The 26,129-nt window shown below is 32.3% G+C and overlaps 1 protein-coding gene and 1 non-coding gene across 3 annotated transcripts in view; both read left to right on the plus strand.

The window, feature by feature from the left end:
* The window catches only part of LRRIQ1 (leucine rich repeats and IQ motif containing 1), a 185,824-nt gene that overhangs the window by 135,397 nt on the left and 24,298 nt on the right, over nucleotides 1-26,129 (plus strand). For both annotated transcript variants that reach the window (XM_033117564.1, XM_033117565.1), the window contains exons 24-26: nucleotides 16,800-16,932; nucleotides 19,234-19,294; nucleotides 19,819-19,968. In XM_033117564.1, the coding sequence (XP_032973455.1) occupies nucleotides 16,800-16,932; nucleotides 19,234-19,294; nucleotides 19,819-19,968 (344 nt within the window). The remainder of the gene's footprint in view (nucleotides 1-16,799; nucleotides 16,933-19,233; nucleotides 19,295-19,818; nucleotides 19,969-26,129) is intronic.
* Nucleotides 8,489-8,597, plus strand: LOC117029550 (U6 spliceosomal RNA). The gene has a single exon (XR_004424284.1). It is a non-coding gene; the product is annotated as a U6 spliceosomal RNA (small nuclear RNA).

Raw genomic sequence — 26,129 nt, forward strand, 5'->3', positions numbered from 1 at the left:
CCAGTGTCCTTTCTGATTGGTAAGTGCCATGTCATAAAGCTTTGAAAATTTTAGCATCACCCCTATTACACATTAATCTTTTAATATGATTCAACTCTGAGAGTACGGCAAAGGAATTGTTGTAATCCCCAAATTTTATATTAATAATTAAGAAACAAGACTCATCAAGGCAATGGTACCTCTCTAGTTTTGCAAACCTCATTCTGAACTGATGCCTTAAGTAATAGGGACAGAAAAGGTAGAGAATCTCAAATCCAAGCAAGTACAGGCACAAAATTTATGAGATTAAAAGATCAAGTTATTAAAACATAAATTTAAAAATATATATGCACCCCTATGTTCATTGCAGCATTATTTTCACTAGCCAAGATATGGAAGCAATCTAGGTGTCTATCAATGGATAGATGGATAATGAAAATATATATAATGGTATATTATGCAGCAATAAAAAAGAATGAAATTTTGTCATTTGTGACAACATGGATGGATCTAGAAGGTACTATGCTAAATGAAATAAGTCAGGCAGAGAAAGACAAATATTGTATATTCACTTATATGTACAGTCCAAAAACAAAACAAAAAGAGACTCATAGAAATAGAGACTGAAGAAATGGTTACCAGAAGAGAGGAGGTAGGGGGATGGGTGGAAGGGAAATATAATCAATAATATTGTGATAAGTTTGCACGGTGACTGCTAATTACTAGAATTAGTGGCGTGACCACAGTGTAAGGTATAAAAATGTCAAATCACTATGTTGTGCACCTAAAACTATATAGCCGATATAAGATTGTATACCAACTATACTTAAATTTAAAGTAAAATTAAAAAATAACCCTAAATTTAAAAAAAAATTAAATAAGCAAAATCCCAGTAAAAGATAAACAGATAATTAATTCAAGGGACTCCTCAGCCAGGGTATGCTTCCTGAGAGTGAAGTAGCTCATCTCCAAGAAGGCTGGCTGGGGACCTACAGTAGAAGCTAAGAAAAAGGAAATAGTTAGATTCAATAGTGAGGGGAAACATTGAATATCACCACTCTCCTGAGAGCACTGATATTACTCAATGAATGGAATGATACAGGGTAAGTGGAAAGGTGCCCTCTAGGACCTAGCAGAAGCACTCAACAATCTTTCAGAGTTGGACAGTTTAAATTTACACCTCTCAAGATTCCCATTAGTGTAGATCTAAAGAACATAAACAAGCTAAAACAGTAACAAAATTACTAAACACTTTAGGAAAAAAGCCAGGAGAGTGAGAATAAAAAAAAAAAAAACCCACAAAAATCAAACTACAGATCAGTCCATTGAATTGAAAGTAGTAGATTTATCAGCTACAGAATAAAACATAAGCATCTTTAAGTACATAATACATTATATACTTTCATACATAAATATGGATTTGAAAATATAATGAAGCAGTAAGAGACGAGTAAAATTCGGAAGCTTTGAAAAAAACCAGATAGTACTTCTTGAAGTTAAATGTGATTAATAATTATAAAAAATGAACTATAATTGATATTACAAACTCACTGGATGGACTAAACATAAAATCAGATTAACTGAAGAAAAGATTAGTGAACCTGGGCTACTGTTAGAATGCATTACCTGTACCATTAGCAATTAAAGTCCAAAGAGAGCACACTGTATTTTAGATGTTACCTAATGTTATAAACCTGAGGTTTACTCAGCGCTCATATGACCTAATGTACTGGTATTTTTCTGTAGAAACTTAAGAAACTATTTCTGTCTTTTGGCTCCATAACTCCAAAGAATATATTAGTGGGTGCTCTTGACCCCAATTAACATGGAAAGTATTCACCTGTGCTTTCAGGCAACTCTACACTCACCAGTTGACTTAGTACAGTGGTACCTCGGTTTTCGCATGTCTCCATTGACAAACGTTTTGGTTTATGAATACCGTAAACCCGGAAGTAAATGCTTCAGTTTTCGAACATGACTCAGAAGTTGAACATGTCACACGGCTTCCGCTGAGTGCAAGATCCTGAGGCCTAGCTGTCGGCTGTTCTCGAACGTTTCAGAACTCGTGGATTACGTTCGAACACCGAGGTACCACTGTATTAGCAATATAGTAAAGAGAGCACAAGTACAAGACTTAGATGTTTTCTCGTTTGTCACTAGCTAGCCATTGCATCCTCTGTAAATCCTTAACTTTTCTGAATCTCAGTTTTCTCATAAAAAAACAAAAACGAAAATTGTAGGTACTTTTAGGAAAGAAATTCATTTTCATGTGTTAAATGTATCTCTGATTACAACTATAGTAAATATATAAAGACTAATTCTCTATCTTCAGGCTAGTAATTAAGCAATACGATAAGGAGCTTTAGTAAATATCTATACTGAGAATTAGATATCTAATATTCTTAATATATTGAGGTAGCTGCCTCAGAGGAAGAGAAGATAGAATGCTATTTGTTGAGCAACCAGAATACTCTCTAGGGACTCGGTATATCTCATTGTGTTTTCACAACATTCTTGTAAGGAAAAATAGAATTATCCCATAGTTTTGAAGAATGCAACTAATGTTTTGGGCTAACGTCAGAGAACTATGAATTTGAACCCACATCTGGCTGATTCCAAAGCCGATGGTGTTTCTACTTCATCAGGAGGCCATATTTCCCCACAAAATCTCCCATAATGTCATATTTCTGAATATGGAAATGAATGACATTTTAAAATGTTCTTAATATACCAGCTGTAATAAATAACACAGGATTTCTTTTTCTCTTGTGAATAACTTTTGGAAAATAAGGAATAATTTTGAAATAAAATTTTCCATGTTTAGTCTCAGAGGAATTTTTAAATGTCTACTAAACTTATTTAGTTGTTAAGCTATGGGAATGAATAAGCACAATAAACATTGTAGCCATAGAAAATTATGCATGAATTGGTCAAAAACCACAGTATTCTCTAACTCTGTACTTTTCCTGTAGAAGATAGTTTCTGAAGAATAGCTTTTTTCACACATTTGGAGACTGAATGAATTTGTGACTATTTAAAGCATACTTTTTATCTATGCCCACTAAAAAACTAAAATAATTTTTAACCACACATGTTTCTGCAGTATGACAGAATTATAAAACAGCATATTTTTACCTAATGATACAACTTATTGCTTTTTTTCTTATCCTTTTTTGTTTTCTCCTTGAAAACTTCAATGTAAATAGTTTGGCTTTTTTTATTATTATGAATATGGTTTTCAAATTAGTAAAACAATTTTATAAAGAGAAATTTTTTACAAATTGTACACTCAAAATCAGAAACTAAGTAGGACATAGTATTTTAGTTAGATTTACTACAATTATAGGGTTACTTAAGTCTTTCAGTCCATTTCAGAAGAAAATCCCAGATGAAAAACTCATGTTGCAAGAAGATAGAAAAAAATGATAAATAACAAATATGTTGGTAAAATCAAACGAATATGAATAGCAATAATATGTCTTGTGAAATTAAAAGTCATAAAATACAACTAAATATTAATGTATATAAGTCAAAATGAAGCTAAATTGAGTTAAAATATTTTATAATTATTATATTCCATAGGAGGAGGGAAAATTTGGTTAATTTTAGATTATGTTAACTAGATACATTATGATATCCAGGGCAAAAACTAAAATGATTATATGCAAACACTGTTATTTCCACACTAGTAGGAAAAAAACAACAGAAATAAAAGAAATTTTCAATCAAAAATAAAGCCAAAAAAGTAAAGAAAAAGAACATAGTGTATTCAGGAAAATAGAAAGCTCAAAACAAGATGATATATACACTGAACGATATCAGTATTTATACTACCTATAAATGGTTAAATAAACCAGTTACCAGAAAACAATCATACACACACACACACACACACACACACACACACACACACAAAGAACCGTCACTACTCAACTTCAAAACTTGCTATAAAGTTACAGTGTAGTATTAGCAGAACAATAGATAATAATAGATCAGTGGAACAGAATAGACCGCCCAGAAATAGATGCAAACAGATATGGTCAACTGATCTTTCACAAAGAGGCAAAGGTAATACAACAGAACAAAGACAGTCTTTACATCAAATGGTTGGTACTACAGCAAGTGGACATCCACATGCAAAAATAAATAAATAAATAAATCTAGATACAGATCTTATACCATTCACAAATATTAAGTCAAAATGGATCACGGATCTAAATGTAAAATGCAAAACTATAAAACTCCTAGAAGATAACATTGGAGAAAATCTAGATAACCTTGCATGTGGTTTTGACTTTTTAATTATGACACCAAAGGCACAATGCCTGAAAGAAATACTTGGTAAGTTGGGCTTTCTTCTTTGCTGAACACAATGTTAAGAGACTAAAACACAAGCCGTAGACTTCGAGAAAATACTTGCAAAACACTTATCTGATACAGGACTACTATCCAAGCTATACAAAGAATTCTTAAATCTCAACAAGAAGAAAACAAACAACCAGATTTTAAAAATGGGCCAAAGACCTTGACAAACACTTCACCAAAGAAGATTTGCAGATGGCAAATAAGCAAATAAAAAGATTCTGCGCATCCTACTTCATTAAGGAAATCCATGTTACACCATGTGAGATACTACTACACTCCTACTATTAGAATGGCCTCAATGCAGAACACGGACAACACCCATTACTGACGCGGAGGGGGAGCAAATGAACTCTCATTCCTTGCTTGTAGGAATGCAAAATGGTACAGCCTTTCTGGAGGGCAGTTTGGAGATTTCTTACAAAACTAAACATACTCTAACCAAATGATCCAACAATCATACTCTGGTATTTACCCAAATGAGTTGGAAATTTATGTCCATACAAAAACCTGCACACACATGTTTATAACAGCTTCATTCATAATTGACAAAATTTGGAAGCAACCGAGATGTCCTTTGGTAGGTGAATGGATAAACTGTGGCACACCCAGACAATGGAATATTGTTCAGCGCTAAAAACAGATGAGCTATCAAACCATGAAGGGACATGGGGGAAGCTTAAATGCATATTACTAAGTGAAAGAAGCCAATCTGAACAGGCTACATACTGTATGATCCTATGTGACATTCTAAAAAAAAGGCAAGACTGGAGACAAAAAGATCAGTATTACCAAGAGTTGGGACAGGGGAGAAGGGATGAAGAGGCAGAGCACGGAGGATTTTTAGAACAGTGAAACTATTCTGTACGATACCATAATGATGGATACAACGTCATTATACATTTGTCCAAACCCATAGAGTGTACCATAAAAAGAGTGAGCCCTAATATAAACTGTGGAGTTTTGGTGATTATGATGTCTGCATGTAAGTTCACAGATTATAACAAATGTACTACTGGGTGGGAAGAGGGGAGTATGTTGATAATGAGGGAGGCTTTGCTTTTGTGGGGGCAGAGAGTATATGGAAAAATGTCTCTCCCTTCCTCCTAATTTTGTTTTAAACCTAAATTGCTCTAAAAAATGAAATGTTATTTATTAAGCTTTTTAAAAATAATATAAGGCAAAGATTAAAGAAGTACCAAGGAGATGTTGAAAATTCCAGACTATACTGGGAGGATTTTAGTATATCTTTCTTAGTAATTTGTAGAACAAGCACTCAAAAACTCAGTAAGGACATGATTTGATAAACCAATTTAATAAGATTTGCTTAAAAGATGTGTATAGAACACTCAACAACTAGAGAATGAATGCACATTATCATCAAGTACACACAGGATATTTACAAAACCTTGACTTCTACTGGCCTTAAATCAGGAGTGAAATCATATACTGTAGTGTGTTTTCTGAATATAGTGCTAATGACTGTAAATTAAAAATAGATGACTAGGAAATCATTATTTTATTGAAAATTAAGAGACATCTAAAAAATTCATGAGTCAAAGAAATCATGATGAAATTTTAAAAATTAACAGATAACAAAAGACTATATATTGTAATATAAGAGCAGTAGTTAATGAAATAGAAAAAATGTAAAACAATGGATCAATAAAGCTAATTTTAAAAAGAATTTTGATGGAAAATCTGATCATGAAAATAAAAAAGTATAAATAGTATCAGGAATGAAAATTATGTGGGATGACAAATGATACACAATTTCAAACGGTAACAAGAGAATATCATGAATGATTTTATGGCAATAACTTTAAAAATTTGGAGGAAATGAAAAATTCCTAGAAAAATATAACTTACGAAAACTTACCTTAACAGTAATCTTTATTTTTCTAATGAAAATTTATTGGGGTGACAATGATTAGTAAAATTACATAGGTATCAGGTGTACAATTCTGTAGCACATCATCTATATATCACATTGTATGTTCACCACCCAGAGTCAGTTCTCCTTCTATCACCATATATTTGATCCCCTTTACCCTCATCTACCACCCCCCAACCCCCTTACCCTCTGGTAACCACTGAACTGTTGTCTGTGTCTATGAGTTTTTGTTTCTTTGTTTGTCTTGTTTCTTTGTTGCTTTCAGTTTTATATCCCACATATCAGTGAAGCCTTATGATCCTCATAGAAGAAAACATAGGTATTAAACTTGTGGACCTTGGGTTCAAAGAGGAATTTCTGAATTTGACCTCAAAAGCAAGGGAAGTAAAATCTAAAATAAATGAATGAGACTATAACAAACCTTAACAGTAATCTTAAACCTAACATTATAAACAAGCAACCAGGAAGAAAGAAAATTGCCACCGGTGATAGTATTTTTTAATCATATGCCTAAGAATGCATCTCACAAAAGATGTGCAAGACCTTATGGGGAAGTTATAAAAGTATATCAAGGATGTCAAAGGTTTTTTGGTGTTTTTTTTTTAATGAACATTGACAAGCATAATGTGAAATTTGTATGGAAAGTCAAAATCCACAAATAAGCAAAACACACTCAACGAAGATGAATAAAGAGTGAGAATTTGCCAAATACCACAACTTATTATAGAGCTGAAGTAAATGACACAGTGAATACAGTGTGGTATGGTATGGTATTATATAGTATGGATGGTATAGTATGAATTGGATGGGATGGGATGGGATAATAGTAATTGAAGGATAGGGTAGGGTAGAGTAAGTTAGGGTAGAATAAAGTAGTATAGAAAACAACTAGTGATAGGGGCCCATGCATAGATGCTTAACTGATATTATAAGAGTGATTACATTTTAAATCATTGGGGAATAATTAATAGACTTTTCTATAAATCTTAAACAATTATCTATACTAAAATAATTAATTCTAGCTACATCAAAGACCTAAATGTAAGAAGCAAAAATATAAAACTTATAGAAGGCAATGTGAAAGAATATATTCATAATCTTGGATATTAAATCGGTTCTTTAAAAATATGCAAAAAGTACTGGTCATGTGAATAACTATATTTACATTAAAATTAAGAATCTCTGTAAATCCGAAAATGTCATAACAGTAGTAAAACAACAACACACAGAGATGGAGAAGGTTTTCCACACATAACCAACACAGGTCTGGTATCCAAAATATATAATTTCTAAAAATCATTAAAATACAAACAACCTAATAGAAAAAAATAAACAAGAGTCTTTAACATATATTTCAACTAGGGAGAAATCCAAATGACGTGTAAACATACAAAGTACTTTATCTCACGTGGTAGCATAGAAATGCAAATTAAAACCACAAATTAAAACTGCAAATTAAAAACTAAAAGCCTAAGAAAAGTAAGTGTTGGAGAATATATAACCAATGCAACTCTTATGTTTTGCTGATTGGCATACAATGTGGTACAAACATTTGGAAAACAATTTGGCATTACAGTAGAGTTGAATATATGCATACCATATGATCTTCAATTATAATCCTAGATATTTGCTCTATAGAAACTCTTGTACAAGGATACTCAGGGCAGTGTTGTTTTTAGTAGCAAAACACCAGAAATACCTCAGGTGTCCAACAATAATGGAATGGACAAACTCTAATACATTTATACAGTAGGATACAGAAAATAGAAACAATAAATAATTAACTAGATCTATACACAGGAACGTAGATGAATCTCACAAACACTATTGAAGAACTGAAGACAAAATCACCTTACCGAATTGTTCCATTTATGTCTAGTTCAAAATGAAATAAAGCTGCACTATAATATTTAATATATAAGTGGTAAAAATTATAAAGAGGGTCAAGGTTATAAACTACAGACAAATGGATACCCCTTGGAGAAGTAAGAGATTTCGGCTCAGGACTTCTGATGCGCAAGCAGTGTTCTATTATTTTTTAATTTTCATAGATCACGTGGAATATTTAATTATATTTTATTTATATAATTATTATGAATAACTTATGCACAATTTATATAATTTCTATAATTATTTATATATTTATAATGTAATTATTTATAAATTGTGAAATTGTAAACACCTGATATATGCAATCTTTTGTGTACGTTGTATATATCATGATAAAATAAATAGAATTAAAAAGAGCTTCCAGTGCTTAGTCTTGCAGCACATATACAGTCCTAAAATTGGAACGATATAGAGATTGGCATAGCCCTTGCACAAGCATGACACACAAATTTATGAAGCATTCCATATTTTGCTTTGCTTTCTAATGTTTATGGATTACAAAACTACGTCTCTAATAAGTGAGGTGACTTGCCCAATTGAGAGCCCTTCAAGCTTAAAACCTTACCCCCCAATTCCTCCAAAAAAATATGAAAGTGCTTCCACAAATCAATACACACACACACACACACAAACACACACACATATGTATATATAGTAGGGTGATCACATTGTAAACTATGAAAATGTTGACTCACTATATTGTACACCTGAAACTAATATGACCAATATAATATTTTGTACCAACTATACTAACATAAAAAATAGATTTAAAACAAGAAAAAATATTTATATAGATACTTTAAAGCTAAAAATTATCTTTGTAGAAGAAACCTATAATGCCTTATCTTGATTTCTTTATTAGAGTGTGAGTTAGATTAGTAATGTTTTTACCTATCTTTTTAGTTAAAAACTGAAATCCATGAAAGGAGGCCCTGACTCATTGACTGATAAAGTTCTGCTACATAAAATAAAACTCTATCTTTCTAAAGGTAATATAATAAAAGACTAAAATTCTGTATTGATACAGTATTCACTTACAAAACTCTTACATCTTCAGCAGGGGTTTACTTGCTTAAGTTATTACCTATGGAAAACAATGAATTTGGGACCAGGTTTATTAGTCCCTAATATGTTGTCACGATTGTGAAAAAAAATGATTTTACTTATATTTATTTATTGCTTTTTATAATACCAGCAATTTTAATATATATTCAGTGTGTCATATGTTATCTCTGTAACAAGCACACCTGTATTCTGAAGTTTGACAAATAAAGAAATCATCAGATGCAGAAAATGAATAGACAATGAGAAATGCATTATGGATGGATAAACATATGTGCTATGAGCCTGTTTTATAGCTATAAAAAGCAATGATTGCAAAAAAAAAGCAATGATTGCAATGATATTTAAAAAAATGTTTAATTGGTCCATCAAGCCTCTATATTAATGTATAACTATCTATTAATACTTGACCTTCAGTTAATAACTACATGAGTGAGTAGAGTTAAGGATGTCTTTTTACCCAAGAGTAGAAATATTTAGATGTGTCAGGGACTTGAAGTCTAAAACTATACCAAAAAACAAAACAAAACAAAAAAAAACAAAACACGAAAAAACAAAGAAAAACAGGTTGCAGTAGAATTTATGAGGCCACTGTGTCCATATTATTTTGAAAGCCAACTGACTTACATCATCAGACATTATTCTATCAGGTGGGCCCGTGTTTGGATGACCTACTATATTAACACTCCCTGAGGGAGTCTAAGTTGGATACGGGAATATTTTCCAAGAATAATTAAATTGAGAGAGTGAAACAGGAGAGAATCATGTCAATGAAACCTCTGTCATGGTTATTACTGAGCAATTGCTAAAAATTATTTAAAATAACTTCAAATCAATTAGGACAGTGTACCCTTCTTATCTTTTCGAAATTATTTTTTCTATATTAAAGACAGTAAAAAACCTTATATATTATGAAATAAATACATTTAAAAAGTACTTGTTATGGATTTAGAATTCTGGTAATGAGGACTTCCTGGACCCCCAGAATATTGTTCTGTCTAGTTTGGTGGTTAATCCTGGAATTTTCCCCTCCTGCCAGTTGACCCCAGGAACCTTGTTCTTGGTCTGGTTGAGACTCTCTGTAGTCTCAATCGTAGGGTAGGTAAGTGTTTGCCCGTAGCAGTAGAGATAGCATTAAGACTATCCATAATAGAACTGATTTCATTTAAAAAAAAATAGCAAAGTGGCTGCAGTTATTAAATCATTAGTATATATTAGACATTATATGTGCTCTATTATTTTATATTATTATATACATACTTTTACAATAAATTTTATTGGGAAATATTGGGGAACAGTGTTTCTCCAGGGCCCATCAGCTGCAAATAGTTGTCCTTCAATCTAGTTGTGGAGGGCACAGTTCAGCTCCAAGTCCAGTAGCTGTTTTCAATCTTTAGAATTGATCCGGCAACCTTGTCGTTAAGAGCTGTGCTCTAACCAACTGAGCCGTCTGGAAGCTCAGCAGCAGCTCATTGTCTTCAACCTGGTTGTGGAGGGCCAGCTCACTGGCCCATGTGGAAATCCAACCAGCAACTCTGTTGTTCAGAGCTTGTGCTCTAACCAACTGAGAGCCATCCGGCCGCCCTGTATACATTTTAAGAGGAGGATACTGAGGCCAAGAAAAGGTAAATAATTTACTCAACATTACACAGCTAGTAAGTGAAAAAGCCAGCTTACTATGTGCAAGTTAATTGCTATGCAGATAGAAAGATGCCTGAGGTGAGGCCTCTTCTTTAAAAACTGAATTAATGTATTCTATAGTTAATTTCTCCTATGTCCCAATCCCAGGGCCTCTTCTAATGAAAAATTAAATGGTATTCCAGATTTACAGGAAAGGGTAGAAAGCGATCTTAGACAATGACAATTTTAAAAACAATATCCTGTTGACATTTATTAGTATTACTTAGAAATGGGTAAATCTGCTAATGCCATGGCAAAGAATTGGTATTACTGATTTTTCCCTTTTTCCTCAAGCTCCAATAGAGCTTGATCCCATCACTGAAAGTTTTGATATTTTGTTTATCATGGATTTCTTTCATTGGTTTTGCTTTTAAAATATTACATTCACATATTATTTATCTTGTTTATGGAGTGTTTTTGTCACCACCTTAAATTTTGTGCCTAACGTGTCTCATTTGTCCTATTTGACTTACCCGAGTTCCAGCCCTGGTTAACATCAAACCTGGAGATACTTTGTACATTAATATCTGTGTGATTTTACCAACCCATGATTTTCTTGAGTCATGTAGCTCTCACAGAAGAAACCAAAGAGCCACCCTTTATGTTGTGTTTGATACTCCACTGTAAAGATATTAATGAGGAGATACAGATCAACTGAACAATATAAATGGCAAAACATATGTAGAATTATACATGAGTTGAATACAGAACACATTATAATTGGTTAATAAGCAGTTACATCCACTTTGTAAAGAGATGTTTCTGTTATTCCAAAGAGATTGGTTTAAATTGAGCAATTCCATAATATTTAAAAGTGTGTCTGCAAAAATCATGTATTTTTAAAGGTATAATTTAGTAACTCACTTTTATTTTTCTTTGCTTTCAGAAAGGTAATTCATACACTCTATCTACTACCCAACCCCACAAACGGATGAATTATGAAAATCAATTCAAATGTCAGGAACTAGCAAATATTTTTCATTCTCGTATTTTTTTTTTTTTTTACCCTCTCTGCCGTAAAATACAGTGAAATATGTAAAGGAATGATTAGTGCTGCAGTTAGCCTTTCACCCTTACATATAGTTTTGGCTCTATTCCCAAAATTTCTGTTTTTAAACTTTTGTACCAACAATCCTCTTCTTTATCCGTGAAGTCATTTTTTCCTTAGTGATCAATTGCATATATATTTAAATCTATTTTTAAAGAATAGGGATGTTGCTTGTCACACACAAATGGCTCTTAGAGAATTATTGGTTTCATGCCAGTGCTGTCAACATTCCAACAACAGATTGGATTGGTTAAGGAAGAAGCCATAAACAGCCTATCAACAAGTATTTATAGAGATGTTAATGAATTTAAAATTCTGTTAGTGTAACATTTATGCCAAACTCCAATTTTATTTGTGCTTTATTTGTGAGGTCTGATGCAATAACTTCTTTTAATAAACACATACAGACCATTTATACTTTATAACGTAAATCATATTTTTAGTATTTCCACCATAAGATACATAGAATCAACCATTTATCAAAGTTACCAAAAATACTTCCATCACATAAAGCATTTTCCTCAGCACACAACCATGTCTTCCAAAAGTTTTTGGTAAAGAAATGAACTCATCTCCATCCATGGAACCAAGAGTATTTTATTATTATATTACTGAGAAAAGCCATTAAGGGAAAAGAAAATAGTCATGGGAAAGTTGCCATATGTACAGAAATATAAATGATTAGCTTCTTTTTGTGTGCCCCAAATGACAATTGAATCTTAATCTCCCTCTGTATAGGACATTATGCTATATTGAAAATTTAGAAAACTGATTTATTAGAAGCATATGGGTTTAATGAATTTTACTTTTCATGAAGAAAGCAATATTTCCATTAATTTTTTTAAAAGACTTTATTTATTTTGGTGCACTTCTTATAAAGCTGAACTGCTTTTCTCTAGGATTGTGTACATTGTGAACATTTTATAAAGTAGCCTTACATAGCAGAGTAGTTTTTTGTTTGTTTTTGTTTTTTAATTTGCTACCTTTGGTTGTCAATTTTTATTCCAATCTAATTGAGACTTTTGGGGCTGTTTGTATTATAATAATTAAGTTAATCATGTTTAGATATCTTTATCCTCCGCAAAGCACAGGCTTGTCTATATGCTAAAAATCTAAATTCTAGCTCTACATTTCTCAGGGCACTTAGAGAACATTAATTGACTATGACAATTATCCCTTTATTTCACTAATTTTTGTTGAGCACCATCCTACTATGTACCACTTAAATAGCCTATATTCTAATAGGCAAAACAGATACATGAATAGGAAAATAAAATATAATGTAATAGTTGCTATCATGGGGTCTCTATAGCATCCTTTGAGAATATCTTTTATTAATACCTAATTTGAATGAGCAATGCAGTGTTGGAAGATCAGTGTTGGCTTATCCAAAGAATTTAATTTCTAAACTGAGACTTGAAGACCTGAAGCAAGAACATCACTGGTAAACTGGATAATCCCAAGCATATGTTCTATAGGAAAAAGAGATTATTTTGAATAATTACAATATACCTGGGTGATTGAAGCAAGAACCTAACAGATGTGTGTGAAGGTATATGCAGGGCCTGTGTGCTATGTAAAAAATTTTTAACTTTATCCAAAAAGCAGTGGAGAACCAGGAGTTTAACCTATCAAGTAACATAATTAGATGTGTTCTTTAGCAAGACCATGTGCCGTGTGGAGATAATATACGTAGGAGCAAGAGCAGAAGCAAAAAGACCAGTGAGTGAGAGGTTATTAGAGTAATTCAGAAGAGATGATGGTAGCCTGAATTAAAATAGTGGCAATGGGAATACAGGTTGACAGGTTGGGGGAAAAAAAGTAGGAGGTAAAATATGCAAGTGGAAGGTGAGGAAAAATGCCAGTTCAGCACAGCACTCTGGTTCTTGAGTTGTACGCCGATGATGGTGGTAGCATGATTGGAACTTGGAAAAGGTGGGATAATACATCAGTTTAGCCTTTTTGCATAGTTGATTTAAGTTATCTGTGGGATACTTAAGTGGAGAGGCTACGGGTGGATACGTTTCAGAACTATATAAGGAAAGTGATTTAAAAACTTGAATGAATATTCTCTTACAGAAAGAGGATAGCCTAAAAATAAGGTTAGTCCAGAATAGAACCCCAGAGAGGAATACCTAAATTCGAAAGGATGGCAAGGGAAGAGGAGCTGTGAAGGAGACTGAGGGTTAGACAAAAGGTCAGAGTAAAGCATGGAGACTGTAATGAAAAAAACCCCAAAAGAATAAGCCTTTTAAGAAGGAAGGGATGGACAACAGTGTATAATATTAAGTCAGTAAGATAAGTCAGAAAGATAAGAACTTCAAACAGTCCCAAAGATTTAGCAGTATTAGTGATCTTGGTTGGACAATTCCAGTGAAATGGTGTAGGGAAGAAGACATGTTGCAATGGGTATGAATGGTAATAAGTCAACAGAGACTGGGTTTTGTCAAGAACGTTATCTAATTAGGGGAGAAGAGAAAAAAGAATAGCTAGAGGGGAAGGTGTAAAGCCATTTTTGAGAGGGCCTGGAAATACAGAAAAAAATAAAATATTGATGGCAAGAGATCCTAAATTATATGGAATGCATAGGATTCAAAACACAGTTGCGGGAATAGGGCTTAAGAGGAGGGGTGCCTATTCCATTTTGAAAGATAAGAAAGGTACCTTTGCACATGTCACCACAGCTGCTGTGGGCTCTGTTGATTATCAGGGTCACTGAGTCCTCACTGTTTTCTGTCACTGCACTCATGGGTCCAACATCTGGTCTGGTCAATCAAGAAAGCAGATAAAAGGCTTGAACTCTGCTGGAGAAAAGATTTAATTCTCTGCAGGAACTGGGTGCAGCAGCTCCAAATCTTTCCTCTGTTTGAGTCTCTTTTTTACTCTCTATAAGTATAAAAGGCCATTTATCTATAAGGCCACTTATCAAAATGGTGTCTGCTCAAGGCTTCAATCATCAGCTCTTGCATGTGAAGTAACTGTTCCTCCTACATCCCAACTATGGATGGGTTGGCTTAAGCTCAGGATGCAAAAGGTGTGGTCATTTTAGAAACATACGGTGCCACGAGAAGTAACAGAAAGTTAATTTTACTAAATCACATAAAGTTAGAGAAATAAACATTCTGATTTTTAGCTTTCCTAAAAACTGACTCCAATATGAAAACTAGAGTCTTTTCACCAACTATAACAGCAACTTTTAAGGGCAAAAAACAAAGACATAATAAATGTATCAACATACTCAGAATGACAAATGTTAAGCATATATATATACATATATATATACACACACACACACATACATGCTTATATTACATATATATATATATGGCCAAAAAATGTATGCACATTTTAAGAAAGGAAAAAAACTGTATCAATATATACTAATAACAAAAGATGAATACAAATCATGTTTGACTTCTGCAATTACAAGAGGTGCCCAAAGTGGTTACCATCAGCGTCCAGACATTTCTGATTATGGCAAACTACTGCTTGAGCAATGTTGACCCAAGTGTTAACATCTCTTAAAATGTGTGTGTGTATATATACATATATACGTGTGTATATATAGATATAGATATAGATATAGATATAGATATAGATATAGATATGCACCCTCTATATATAATGTGTAATATACTGGGGATGCCAAAAAATGTATACACTTGTATTCATCTTTTGTTATCAATATATATTGAGTATTACAATTTTAATACAGTTTTTTTCTTTCTTAAAATGTGTATACATGTTTTTGGCACCCTCTGTATATATATACCTATGTGTGAGTGTTTGTGCACATGCATCAAGCATTCAAAATAGGTTTTACACCATGTTTAATTTGTCTTCCAAACAACTCGTAAATATAAGGTGACTCTCTACTTAAAAAGAAAAAAGGTGAAATAATAGTTCAAATTAATAAATTGACATTTTAAATATCAGGGTTTAAATTATTGCATTCTTGTTTGATTACCATGAGTTAATTTTCAAGAGGTACCTTTCTCTGGTGTATGGTCAATCAAACCTATAAAGCTAGTAAGTCCCTAAACATGGTGATGGCACCAAAAAAGAAGCAGTTTAAAAGATCAAGTCCATGGAGGAAGTTTCTAAAACAACAGGTGTTCAGTGTATGCATGACATGGATGTAGCAGACTTTTTTTTTTTACATACAAATATATATATATATATATATATATATATATATATATATATATATAGTACATTTTACATTTAAATATAAGGATTATGTTTTTCTTTTTTTCTCTTAGGTTTGTTACCTTGTATTCTTACATTATATAATTTCCTCTCGCATATTTTCCATAAATATCTTTATTGTTATGCTCCGCACTCCCCATCTTTGAAATACTTGGTATGGCATAAGGACAGGTTCCCTAACCCTGATGTACATTGTATTTCTAGCTTAAAATATTATATTATTTTATACAAACCAAGCTTAGTTTTATATAAAATTAAAATTCCATTTCAAATGCTCTCAATATAATTTATAAATTCGACATATGGATAACTTGGGCTTTAAAATAAGCCCAAAAAGATACCATAGTGGACAGATATTCTTTTTATACAAGAATTCTACCAGCTACCAAAAATAATTCTTTCAATTTTCTAATTATAAAAACAAAGAACAACTTACAAAATATTGGCTGCATTAAAACTTTTCCTTTATTTTCAAAATAGGTGTGTTTGACTTAAGCAGGAAAAATACTTAATCTGTAAGTGACTGACATTTTCTTACAGATGATTTAGCTCGCATGACTGAGTCCTATTTTTTTTTTTCCTTTTTGGGGATAAAATTGTTAGCCTAGACTAAACCGCATGGACAAAATTTGATGCCTTTAAATAACAAATAAACTTTCTATATTTTGTTCCCAGGTAAGGAAGAAGAATTTATCCACAAGGATACCATGTCACATGAAAAATTAGAAAGGAATCAAGAATATACATACCAATGGCTTCACACACAGGTTGCAGTTCATGAAACAACTAGTTCCAGAAATATAGAATGGTGAGGTCATTTCCTTTAAATTAGATTTTTGTATTGTAAACACATCTTGAAAAGTGAAACCTAGGTTAATTGTGCTAAAACAAATATGACTTTATAGCCAAAGGCCAATACACCAGGATGCCAGGTTATAAAAAGGACTCTTATAGAATAGTTGTAATCGCTCTTTATATTTTTTACCCTGAAATGTTTGAGAACTCTGTTTCAGTAAGGCTTAAAAACAACAGATGAACTGCACAAATGATTCTACTTTGTAAAGTAAAATGCGTGGTATTCATTAACTGTTTATAAATATCACATGTATTGCGGGTTGTATTTTATTTTGTGTTGTTTTTGTTATTTATATTTGCCAGTCAAAATTAGAATTCAGTTCCGATGCTGCCACTTTACCAGTCATGTACCTAATTTTTAATGATGTCTCAATACTCAGTTTCCTCTCCTTTATAGTGACATGATAATATCTATCTCACAGAATAGAAGTGAGCTCACAAAGTTGAGGATATTAAATGTTTTATTTAGAAACAAATAAGGTGAATTAATTTTAGTTACATTAACATATGTATTAGTTTGCTAGGGCTGCTATGTTTGCTAGGGCTACCACAGATTGGTGGTTTAGAGATTAGCAGAGATTTATTTTCTCGCAGTTCTGGAGGTTATAAATCCCAGATCACGGAGTCAGCAAGTTTGGTTTCTTTGAAGGTCTCTCTCCTTGGCTTGCTGTCTCCACCTTCTTCCTGCGTCCTCACGTGATCCTCCCTCCATCGGTGTTGTCTGTGTTCTAATCTCCTCTTCTTTTAAGGACACTAGTCATGGATTACGGCCCACCCATACGACCTCATTTTACCTTAATTACCTCTTTTCAGACCCTCTCTTTAAATGTATTGAGGGTCAGGACTTCAACACATGGATTTTGAGGGAACGAAAATCAGCCAATAAAATGTAATATAAAGCAAACTGTGCGTAACCACCGAAACAGTTTCAAGGAAATAAAAGCCAAGAGATAATTTTTTGACATAAGTTTCAAGACTTTCATTTAAGCTGCATATATCTACAGAAAAGTAAAAACTGTGCTATTTTCAGCATTTGTTAAGTATATAAACCGATATTGAATCTAAATGTAGATGACGCTTTGGAAATGTTTCCAGGCATTGTGAGTAATTACTAAGTAAATGAGTAACAAACAAATAAAATCCTAAAATTATGAGGGTTAGAACTTAATTTAACAGCAAGTTAAAATATATAAAAAGGGAAACCTTTTTTATGATATACATGGAGTGAAACCTTCGTATGTCATCAATTTTATCAATGTAATTAATACATTTAAAACTATGGAAAAGAAAGTGAAGAATGAAAGTGAAATTAAAACAACATTTTATTCTGAATTGTTAATATCCTATTTCATTTTGAGCAGAGACAATGGGAATAAAGCAGTCAACATTTGAGATTTTTTTTATTTTACTAAGTATTCTGATTAATACAAGCATAATTTATTTTATGTTGTATTGATCAATTTAGTGTAATTCATAAGATGAAATTCCTAGGACTATAAATAAATATAATATAACCCATAACTTACCATCTGTATTAATCAGGTATATGAGGTTTGGTTCAGAGATTTTTAAACATTAGTATAGATAATGTGAAAAATAAAAGCAAAATATTTTCAGGATGTAGTTTAGACATGCTTACATTTTAACAAAATCCCTTACTCCTAAATAAGTTATATTTAAATATATAATGCAACAGGCAATTGTTTATGGATTTTCTCTTTTGAAACTATAATATATAAAGGAATAGGTAACAATATTTTAAGAAATACTGTTTTCAAGAATGGAAGTTGTTGAAAAATCAAACGTTAATGTTCTTGTTTTAAACAAGTTAATTATGAGCATTAGTATAATGTATTAAACACACTAAAACTATTTTAAAAATAGGAAACTTTGCCTTTCTCATAAGACAAGTAAGGTATATAAGTAAATGTAAATAAAACATTTGTTTTTTAATAATTTATTAGCTATCATTGGTACTTTCACATTTTTGTTTATTGTATGCGTTTATAATTGGCAAAAAAGAGTAGCATTACAGTATTATTTAGGAATTTAAATTTTATGTCAAATTGAATTTAAAAATGACTATGGAAAGATGTAAATTTGTATATATCTTTGCAAGTAACCTAATTTAAGAAAACTATTATTCCCATTTCATAAATTACTGATTTCTCCCAAACTTTTCATTGAGCATTTCTTTCATATTCTTCCTCTAAATTTATATAGTAATATGATTTTTATTTCTGTAACTCTGCAGCAATCATTTCTTGCCTGAGTTAGATCCAGATGTACTTAATGGTGGAAGAGTTCAGCTTGTGGTAAGAAATGTGTTTAAAGTTACAAAAAAATGTTGTAGATACCTGTACTCAATAAAGGGTACTTTAAAATATGTTAATAAATTAGTGTAAATTATGAAAATATCACAACGGTATATTTGGGATAATATCAAAATTCTATATATTAAAATAATGTTTTCTCCATTTGTAATATAATTTTAAAATATGATATTACATTAAAATATTTCTCCATGGCAGATTTTAAGATATTAGTTACAGTATTTAAAATAAAATTGGATGGGAAATTGCATGATGAAATTACTTTTCTGAGTATTTTCAAAGAGTAGAATATTTGAGTGAAAGAGCAAAGTACCCTCACAGCTTAGAAAATAAAACCAGATAAACATAATAACAAGTACGTTGAACTCAATTACTCGAAATAGTAAAGTGTAAATTATCAGAGCTTTAGGGAAAAAACAATTTCTATACATGGTGACTAGAGTATAGGCTGTAGACCGTATAACTATATGTGCATTTCTAAAATCAATTGTACTATATGCTATTAGAAGGAAGACTATCTTAACAGAAGAAGAATGGCCAATATGAAGTCTAGAGAAATGGAGCCCAAAAAACAGGAAATTTTCAGTGTGCTTCCTGAAATTTCCAGAGAAGAGGGTACCTTGGCCAGTGACACAAGTGTGTGGCTTCCTTGGCAGGTGAGAATGGATGCATCAAATAATCCTAACTTTCTGACACCTTCCATTTATATCAACCGACTATTATTCCTTCTCAAATTCTACATTCACCAAGAAAACCAATTATAATTTAGCTTTCCATATAGAATTTAGTATAAAAAGATAATGCACTTTCTAACAGAAACTAGTATTATGTTATCCAGGACACTTACATTCATCATTCTCATGAACAAATCACTTAAGGAGTCTTCCTGAAAGAGGAGCAAAATTAGGGCAGTAGCTAAAATTAATCTGTTTATGAAAATATTTATAGAATATAGATTGGAAACAATCACTCTGTAAATATTTTCTTGCATTGTAATCAAGACCCCTCTGGCAGAGTGGCATGGAGATTACCATAGGAAAATTGGCACTTCAGTCTGTTAACACCATACCTATTACTCATACTTTCTCACATATTTTTGAGAGTCCACTTTAGAGTAAAAATGCAGAATATAAAAGTGCCAAGTAATGCCAGGGCAAAGAAGTAGTATTACATTGAATGTACTTCTTTAAATGAATGGAAATATATCAGGTACATTATTAATCAAAATGCTTGTATGAGATTAATGCTCTGACATTAATCCCCTTCTTTCACATACACTATATTATATTCCATGCAAATACATGACAAATTCATATCAATGATGGATGCTTTTTTTCCTATTGAAGAAATAATGCTGAACACAAAACAAGGTAAATGGTAGTGGAACATAGACACAGATTTGTGTGTGTGTGTAGACAGGGGAAAGGATCAAGCAAGGACATGTGCCAAAAGGATGCTGGGCTAACCAATGGCCCAGAGTAGAAATCTTGCAGTGTTGCAGAATGAAAGCACCCTACTTGTGCTGGGGAACTGGCACAGTTGGGACCAGGCCATAACAAAGAAGAAAGAAAAACCTTCAAGTGCCTATACTATAAGATCCTCCAAGACATAAGAATAACATCCATAATAAAAGGACAGTAAATTGTAAAACAATTAATCCAATGTTAATTAAAGGACAGGTGGACTATACAAATGAGTCTGTTGTAAATTCTGGAAATAAAAAAATATCATCATTGAAATAAACTCTGGAGTGGATACCATAAAGAGAGAATTAGTGAATTGAAAGATTATCTATAAAAGAGCAATAATTAAGTTAACAGCTGACATCATATCAGAAATAATGCATACCAAATAACAGTGAAGCTATTTCTTAATATTAGGGATAAATATAAATATCACCCACTTCACTAACTTTCAAGAGTGGGGACAGAATAAAACAATTAAACATTTAAATGCTGGCTTTTGATAACATCTCTGTCTTCCAAACAAGATCAAAGCATAATGTGTAACTGACAGGAATGAGAAAAATGAAAAAAAAAACTTATCATTTTGCTTATTTCCAAATATATATCAGAAAGTGCGTCATTGATCTAGACAACTGAACTTGCTGATTAAACTTATCCCCCAAAACTCCCAGATTTTCCTACAATTTCAAGTTCCCCAGGAAACATACTCTGAGATTTTGATATTTGAGTGCAGGACATGTATTGTGGAAGGATTTCAGGAACAAGTACTTCGAGCGATGAAGGTAGCAGGATTGAACAGAGAGAAAATGTGAACTGCCATAGAGTTGCAGCAGAAGTAGTGAGATCTGGTGGTGGGAAGGCCCTTTTGAGTCGTTCCGTCTTGAGGCAATTGGACCAGGATTTCATGGTCCTGCATTGCCTGAGGAGAGGGTGTGACTTAGGCAAGGCACCTCTGATTCAGCTGAGAGCCACCAGGCTTCAATTTTCTCAGTAGCTGGAGGAATCTGACTCAGTTGCTAAAAGTTATCTGAGTGTGATACCATAATAATCACTGTACTCAGTAAGTTTTTCATTCATGGATGCAACAACTAAGTATATAAAGTGGGTCAATTATGCCTAAATCTTTAAATTAAAAGCAATTTGAAACAAAAGTACAGCTGATTTTTTTAGATTTTTCACTTGAAATATTTCATTCTAAAATGTGTGTTGATGAATAAAAACCCAATATTATAGAAGTCAACTTTGAAAATGAAGAGCAACTGGTGTCACAGAATATAAAGACTTAGTACAAAGCTAAAGTAAGCTTTATGGTGCTGGCACAGGCATGGATAAAAGACTAATGGAAGTGAATAGTGAGTTCAGGAGCAGACCTATAACAATATTGGAATGTAATATCTGATAAAGGTAGGAAAGGTCAGATTGCTTAGTAAATACCATTCAGTAAGCTAACATTACAAACAATCAGGGCTTTCTGTAGACCACATACACCTTTTACAATAGTCAAATGGACTTCAGAAGGTTTGAAGACTCAAATGTGAAAGGTAAAGCAATAAAACTGATCAAATAAAAAAGAATATCTTTGCAACTTAGCAGCAAAGAAAGATTTCTTTAAAAAGATACAAATAGTATAAATTATACTGCAAAAAAAAATTGATTGACTATGTTAAATATTCCTTCCAATGAAGGATTTTGTGGAAAACTATTTCCAGTGCCTAAAACTAGCAATAGCTTAATATCTAAATATGAGAAGTCTACTGCAAGTGAATAATATAAAGTCAGGTAGCCCAATTTACATAGACAGTTCGCACAGATGATGCCCAAATGCATAAATGAATATGAAGAAAATGCTCAGTTATATGACCAGAAGAATAAAAATTAAAAGTAAGAAATTACATGACTGTACTCATCTGAATGGTAAAAATTTAAAAACTGGGTAATGCAAAGTACTGTCAACAATGTGGAAACATATGTGTAGGGCTGGTGAAAATAGAAGCTGGTACAGTCATTCTGGGGAAAAAATCTTTTACTATTAGAGAGCAAGAGCGAGAGAAAGAGAGACAGAATATGAATTTTTCTCTTCGAGGATATGGTTTGACTTTTCATTTCATTTTCTGAATGGTATCTTTCTAAGTGCAAATGCTTTTAAATTTGATGAAGTACAATTTATATATTTTTTGATTTATGATTTTTGTGTTCCAAGAAATCTTTGCCTACACCCATTTCTATGAAAATATCTTACTATCTTTTCTTTGAGAAGTTTTCTAATTTTACCTTTTATATTTGGGCCCATAATTCTTGTCAAATTCAGCTTTAAGTATGATGGAAGAAGTCAAGATTCAATTTTTTTTCTGTGTAAATATCCAATTGTCCAACACTATTTTTTTTTTTAATTTTATTTTTTAAATTTATTGGGGTGACAATTGTTAGTAAAATTACATAGATTTCAGGTGTGCAATTCTGTATCACATCATCCATAAATCACACTGTGTGTTCACCACCCAGAGTCAGCTCCCCTTCCATCACCATACATTTGATCCCCCTCACCCTCATCCCCCACCCCCCAACCCCCTTACCCTCTGGTAACCACCAAATTACGTTCCCCAGATTCATTTTCAAACCCGTGGCCATCCTGTGGTCACCGACTGCCCTCCAATCCCCTCCCCCTCCCCCCACCCCTCACCCCTCCTGCCCATCTAGCAACCCTCAGTTTTTCCTCTTTGTCTCCAAAACTGTTTCTGATTAGTTCATTCACTTATTCTTTTCTTTAGATTCCACAAATAAGTGAGATCATATGGTACTTATCTTTCTCTGTCTGACTTATTTCACTTAACATAATGTTCTCTAGGTCCATCCATGTGTCCAACACTATTTTTGAAAAAAAATTATTCTTTCCTTTTAAGGAAAATCAATTCACCTTACCAGTGTAGTATTTTTCTGGACTCTGTTCTTTTCCACTGATTTATTTTTCTATCTTTATGCACATAATACACAGTCTTGATTACTGGAGCTTCATAGCAAATCTTGAAATCAGTTAATGTGAGTTATCTTAACATTCTTTTTCAAGATTTGACTGACTATTCTAAATCTGTTGCATTTGCATATACATTTTAAAATTTGTTCCTTTCTACTAAAGAGCTTTTTAGCAGTATACCATGTTTCTCTGAAAATAAGATCTACCCCAAAAATAAGCCCCAGTTAAGCTCGTCAGCCAAACAGAAGCATTTAGTATGTTATGACAATGTTCCAGAAGAAAATGACATGACTGTACTTGAATAAATGTAGATTGTTGTACATGAAAAAATAAGACATCCCCTGAAAATAAGCCCTAATGGACCAAAAATTAATGTAAGACCCGGTCTTATTTTCGGGGAAACACGGTATTGAATTTTTAGATCCTTTGTGGAGAATTGACATTTAACAATTTGAGTCTTCCTACTCATGAATATGGTATATCTCTTTGATTTTTTTTTGAAAGCAATGTTTTATAGTTATCTTTGTCGGGGACTTGCACAACTTAATGTTAACATTTTTCCTGAGGTAGTTCACATTTTTTACATTTTGGTGAATGGAATGTTTTTTTAAATAAAATTTTCTAGCTTGGGTTTATATATATTTATATATATTTTACATATAATTATAAATATATTCATATATGCTAATACAGAAATATAAATACATATATGCATACGTGTATATGTATATACACATATGTATTTATATATGTATATATTTTTTTTCTTTCCAATAATGAGCTTGAAGAGTAATAGCACATACAAAGACCTACTTTAATACAAACGGAAAGATTTCTTTTCAGAATGACTGTGCCAGCTTCTACTTTTACAAGCTATACATATGTGTTTCCACATCGTGGACAGTACTTTGCATTACCCAATTTTCTAATTTTTGCCATTCCTATGAGTATAGTCATGTAACTCCTTTTTTATTTTTTATTCTTCTGGTCATATAACAGCCCCCAACCCCACCCCTCCACTTGTAAACAATCCCTCCCCCACATATACACATCTAACAATGGACGTATATCCTTAAAACACCCTCATAGACACACCTAGAAATAGTTCAGTCAACTATCTGGATACTCTGTGGCCCAATCAAGTTGACACATAAATTAACCCTCGTAGTAGTTATCTGTAATAAATAATTGAACTGAACAGTATAGCTAGAAATGAGCAAAAGACTTGAATAGATACTTTACCAAAGAGAATACTCAGATTAAAAGTAGCACATGAAAAGATTTTAAACATTATAAATCACTTAGGGAATTGTTACAGTCACTATATAATACAGCAATACACCTATTACAGTGGTTAAAATAAAATACTGCCAATACCAAGTGCAGATGAATATGTGAAGCAATTGGGTCTCTCATATATTGCTGCTGAGAGCAGTAAAACCCCTGGGTAAAAAAGTGTCAATTTTTTATAAATATATTATTAACATATGATTCAACAATTCTGAAACTAAGCATCATTCCTACAGAAATGAACTTATGTTTAATCAAAAGTCTATATATAAATATTCATAGTATTTTTATTTGTAATAACGAAAAACTGGTAGCAACCCAAATCTCATTTAGAAAATTAAAGGATAAACAAATAGTGGTGCATATAACTAACGGATATACAATAAAAATGAATAAAAAGCCACAAAGAAAAACAAACTCTTAATGCATACAAAGATATTGATGGATCTCAAGAGCATTATGCTGAGTGAGCAAAAGACAATCTCAAAAAGTTACATACTGTATAATATCATTTACATAACATTCTCAAAATCATGTAATTATAGTCATGGTTGCCAGTGGTAAGGTTGTGGGGAGGGTATGACTCTAAAGGGAGAGCAATGGAGTTTCTTTAAGAAGATAGACAGTTCTGACCCTGATTGCAGTGGTAGTTATATGCTTTATGCATATGATAAAATGTCATATTAGTATAAACAAACCAAAACAATTCTACATGTGAAAATTGGTGAAGTTTTAATAGAGTCTCTGCTTTAGTAATGGTATTGTACTGATGTCAATTGCCTGGTTTTATTAGCCACACTTTGGTTATATAACATATAAGGGCAAGCTGGGTGGACCCTATGTAGGGAATTTTGAGTACCAATTTTTGTAACTTCTATGGATTTTTCAATTACTTCAAAATAAAAAAAAAATTTAAATGATTGAACATGTGTAAGGTCTGTGCCTTTCACTGCATGTAAATTATGGCTCTATTAGACAGTTACAGTACCTTCCATGCACACATGTTATATACTAACAAGGCCTCTGATTTATTATGTAAGAAAAGGGGTTTGATAGACACAGACCACAGTTTAGTGGTTACCAAAGGGTA

The sequence above is a fragment of the Rhinolophus ferrumequinum genome, chromosome 10 (genome assembly GCF_004115265.2).
Source record: "Rhinolophus ferrumequinum isolate MPI-CBG mRhiFer1 chromosome 10, mRhiFer1_v1.p, whole genome shotgun sequence".
Classification (NCBI taxonomy): domain Eukaryota; kingdom Metazoa; phylum Chordata; class Mammalia; order Chiroptera; family Rhinolophidae; genus Rhinolophus; species Rhinolophus ferrumequinum.